The sequence below is a fragment of the Sinocyclocheilus rhinocerous genome, unplaced genomic scaffold (assembly GCF_001515625.1).
Source record: "Sinocyclocheilus rhinocerous isolate Xijiao unplaced genomic scaffold, SAMN03320098_v1.1 scaffold1219, whole genome shotgun sequence".
Lineage (NCBI taxonomy): Eukaryota > Metazoa > Chordata > Actinopteri > Cypriniformes > Cyprinidae > Sinocyclocheilus > Sinocyclocheilus rhinocerous.
The window spans coordinates 408,484-413,504 of NW_015634012.1; the positions used below are offsets into that span (position 1 = coordinate 408,484).

General features: G+C 38.6%; 1 protein-coding gene across 1 annotated transcript in view; it reads right to left on the bottom strand.

Moving 5' to 3' along the window:
* LOC107744978 (adhesion G protein-coupled receptor L1-like) overlaps nucleotides 1-5,021 on the bottom strand; it is a 104,002-nt gene that overhangs the window by 28,705 nt on the left and 70,276 nt on the right. Inside the window, exon 3 of the mRNA XM_016558812.1 lies at nucleotides 1,585-1,749. Within this exon, the coding sequence (XP_016414298.1) occupies nucleotides 1,585-1,749 (165 nt within the window). The remainder of the gene's footprint in view (nucleotides 1-1,584; nucleotides 1,750-5,021) is intronic.

A 5,021-nucleotide genomic window follows, 5' to 3' on the forward strand; every position in this document is an offset into this window, starting at 1 on the left:
TGCAAATAGCCCGCCTTGTTGGCAGAGGTTATTTACACTAGTTCCACCCACAAATGTGTGATAGGGATGATCAACACTATAAAAGATAGCCAACAATCGTCAGCTTCAGTGGCGTAGATGGTATAGCGCGTACCTTAGTATTTTTGGCGCGATCGACCCTGGTTCGAATCCGCCTTTTACCAAACTTTTTTTCTCCCTTTTTAAATCTCATATCACATCGGAAAGGCATTTATTTTCAATAAAAATTAAGGAAATAATCAAAAAGTTGAAAATAAAGTATCGGGTAGGGTTAGGATAGGTGTAGGGAGGGCTTTATTGTCCCAATAAGGTGGCATCCATTTAATAATTTGATAATATTAAAATGATAATTTACACTCAATACGTTATTACTGCATACTGTTTTATAATGTACTATAATACTGAGGTGCAGATAATTGCCACTATTTGCAATAAGCAGTATAAACAGCAGAAAATCCTGCTATTTTAAAATAGTGTAAATAGAATATATCGCTATCTGCACTTAGTGTAAATAGCATATTGTTAAAAATACTATTTTCACTTAGTGTAAATAGAATCCATTGCTATTTGCACTTAGTGTAAATAGCCTCTATTGCTATTTACACTTAGTGCAAATAGCCGCTGCCTTCTTTTATTTCTTCTGATGTTCATTCAAGTTTATTTCTTGGTAAAACAAATAGTAAAGGACTGGTTCACAGCTCACATTTACTTGAATTGATTCGGCTACAACAATGTGTCACACTAAGAAAAGTGTCAAAACAGCATTTATAGTTTGAATTTCCAGATAAAATTTACAAAATTTGAAAGCTAAGAGTTTCAGATCAAAGGCAAGAAAGCACAAAGCTTTTTGCAATTACTGGATGGCTGGCCCACTACAAATAATGCTTAGTGATGTTTTGTTTATGCATCAGCAGAAGACTAAAACAGTATTAGTAAAACAGAAGACTAGTAAAGTATTGGTAAACAGATTACTAAAACTAATACAAAAGTATTAGTAAAACAGAAGACTAAAACAGTATTAGGTAACAGTATTGACTCTTAAATTCCAACATCGATCAAAGACAAAGATCGATGTTGGAATTTAAGGATCAATACTGGTTTGTCAAAATGAAATTAAAATCGATTCATCAATCTTATGACCACAGCCCTATATTCGATTTGATGTTGATGTGAGTGGTATCCTTAAGTAAACTTAAGTGAACTTAAGTGTTGTTAGCTCAGGTAAGTACTTTGGGGTTACACACAAGTTATTGCTATTGATTGCTGACTGACTACTGCAATTGATTTATAATTTGCTAAAATTATATCTGGCTTAACGGCAAAGATATTAGATGGCTTCTCTATCACCCCCTTGAGTATGGAGGTTACCGCCACAGTAACAGAAAATGTATGCATGAAGGGACTACAAACGTCCAATGTGTTGGCCAAGCATTTGCATCTGCGTTGGTGTACCTGTAGCCTTAAGTTACCACATGTCTTAAAATGACATTAGAAATTCAAGAAAAAAACAACAAATTCTGCAGCTTGCTGTGCAAAGATCTGAAGAAGAGTAGGTAGAGTACAAACCCTGGGCAGAGGGGCTGACGTTGCTCAGGGCGATGGTGCAGGTAAAGAGGATCCAGAGAGAGAGAGCCATGCTGTGGATGAGCAAGGGGTGGTGGGGGGGAGTGTGGGTCAGCGGGCGCTTGAATGCAGGGCACTCCTTCCCTCGCCCTCTCACTGAAGGAGAACCTGGTGAGAAGAGAACGAGAGAGACAAATGAGAAAGAGAGATCAATACTAATAGCAGGACCTAAATTCTTACTGTCCGTCTTTCCCTTCTGTGGCTCAATAAAAAAAAAGCAGTACTGCCCTGTAATTCTATTCAATCTGTTAAAGTGAGACGCTCACTACTGCTCCAACCAGATCTGTGCTTTCTGTCTCTGCACGGCCCATTTCATGTTGCACTTATTCAACATAATTGAGAGGAGCTCTAGGCGCACACTTGGCACCGGTCAGGTGGAGTTAGATGACTAGAGCTGAAGGGCAGCCATTTTGTTCTCGCGCTAACACGGCAACAGCTGTTCCCTGTCCAACACAACTATTCTGTGATGCTGTTTGCCAGTAATTTAGTAGATACCAAGTAAACAAAAACAAAACATATGCTGTTATATGGATTCTAATGAATTGATCAGACAGGCCAGAAATATGAAAACGATTCAAGCTATGCAATTTGTTACTTTCCAAAATGTGTCCAGACTACTAGAGTAACTGAGTCCTCTTTTAAGATCAATTTTCTCTATTAGGTCAACTTTTGTCACAGTGGAGCAATTGTTTGCAGAGAATCTGGGTAAAATAGAAAAGCAGTACTGCTTTGTAATTCTGTCCAATCTGTCAAAGCAAGACGCCCAATGTTGCTCCGACAAGATCCATGTTTTCCGGCTCTATACAGTCCAATTTACATTATAATTGAGAGAAGCTCTAGGCGCAAACTGGGGAAAAATCAGGTAGATGGCTAGAGCTGAATGCCGGCCATTTTGTTCTAGCGCTAACACGGCAACAGCTGTTCCATGTCCAACACAAATATTCTGTGTTGCTGTTTGCTGATAATTTAATATTAACCACATAAACAAAGCAAAACATCTGCTGTTCAAATATGAATTTGAATGAATTGTTCAAACTGAGGCCAAAAACATGCAAATGATACAAGTCATGTAAGCTCCATTTTACATGTTTTAGGTACAGTTGGATGGTTAAACCCTGTTGAAAAATCCAGCATAAACCAGCATGAATTCCATGCTGAAAAAAATGAAGTTGTTTTAGTAATGATTATATTATTAATCAATGTTATCTGAACTGAAGTTTTAAATAAAAAGTAAAAATTCAAACCAGTGAAACATTTCAAAAGATTTATGTTCTGTTTCAAAAGATCTGTGCACAAACCAGTTTAAAAGAGCTTGTGTACATTGCAAAACTAAAACATTCAGAGATATGTTTTATGTTTGTGATCCAAATAACAGCATAATCATAAACAGCTTGTTCAATACCAGAGGGGTTATGAGACGTGCTATTGCTAATAAAGAGCTCTTGATAATGAAAATAGTTGTTTTTAAAGACTTTAATGCTAATCTGAGAACTCGTGTTGTCAAAATCCAACTGTCAGTCACTGATTCCAAAACGTGTACATAGTAAAAGGTATATGTCACTGCAGTCAGGAGCATGAAATATTGTAGATAATAGTGATAGCATACACTTTCAACAATCGCTAAAGTAGAATTAATTCACCCAAAGTCAAGAGCAAAGTTCCCAAATAACTATAATGGTGACATCAAACAGACCATACAAAAGAAATAAAGCCAAAATTGTTTATAATAATTGAATATTGTGATGATGTTTTTGGAGTTGTTTAAGCATGCTCTGGTGAGATATCATTGATTTCATTTACAGTTTATTTCATCTAAGGCTGTGTGACTGTGAGTCAGTTGTACTTGTGCTGTCTGCTTGTCTCTTCTCTTTTTTCTGTTCTTGTTGTTCCTCTTATCTTCAGTCATTATGCTTGTTAACTGCAAGTGTCATCATCACTAATGGTCCATCATCACTTGTAGACTGAATCTACTTTATTTCACTAACTGCAACCCAATAACTTATTAAAATTAATTGGATAATTGGTCTTTATTTAATTATGAACACACTAAGAAACATGATATGTAACGTGTACATGAGATTTGTTGTGGTTTAGCTGGGATCACTCAAAAGATCCACCAGCACACCAGCATTCCAAGCTGGTTCCAGCGTGCAAAACATACCTTATGCTGGTGACCAGCAATGCTGGATTTTTCAGCAGGGAAGATGAACGGCAGCGATTTTGTTCTTGCGCTAACATGTCACCAGCTGTTCCCTGTCCAACACAACTATTCTGTGTTGCTGTTTGCCAATAATTTAATAAAACATCTGCTGTTTGAATTTGAACTTGAATGAAGTGTTCAGACTAAGCTTAAAACCAGGAACATGCAAACGATTCTGTGCAAACTTAGTTTCACAAATGCAATCCATTAGCAGATACTAAATTAACCAGTCCTCTTTTACAGTCAATGTTCTATTTTAGGTTGAATATTGCAATGGTGGCGCAACTGTTTGTAGAGAATCTGGGTAAAACAGAAACAGTATCAACCTATAGGTCTGTCAAAGCGAGATGCCCAATTTTACTCCGACCAGATCTCTGTTTTCCACGGCTCTGCACGGGCCATTTTATATTGCAATTATTCAGAATTACGGAGAGGAGCTCTAGGTGCAAACTGGGCACAGATCACTAGAGCTGAGCGGCATCCATTTTGCTCTTGCTCTAAAGCCCGGGATACACTGCACGATTTTAGCAATCCTATAAGATCATTACTTTATCACACTGTGCAACATGGATCGTTTAAACTTGGGTACGACAAGCATGTAGACTGTACGATGATGACACCTATTGAATCGTAGGCTGCGACACACGTTAACGCAACGTCATAAGCATGCGCTAGTGGTAAACAAATACCGGTACATCAAGATGGATCGCGCTTTGGCAGTTGTGCTTTTCATGTGCGCTGAAACAAAGAAGAGGCGCCGGCGGAAGAGGGCAATATGGACCCGCTCATGGCTCGGGAAAAGAGGACAACTTGGGATGCCAGTTTTGCACAGGGAGCTTGGCAGCTGCAGTTCCTCCGCTATCTCCTTCCATGCAATGTCCTTTTTGGTGCGGTCATGATAGCAGCTAGAGGACACATCGTACAAACATGCCCTCTGCTGCCACAACTCAACAAGAATTTGTTCTTTATGGGTATCCCACATACCAGTATACCTTCTACTTTTTTTTGCCTCCATGGCATTGAAATTGTAGCGCCGCAGGTCACGTGGATCAATACGTCATTTCATGTTGCAATTTCATTGGCTGCTGAGTAGACGCAGGTCGTTGCAGCAAACACTGTGCGTTGATCATGCTGAATTTCTGACACTGTCAGAAAACTATCGTAGGCTATCTTTGGTCGC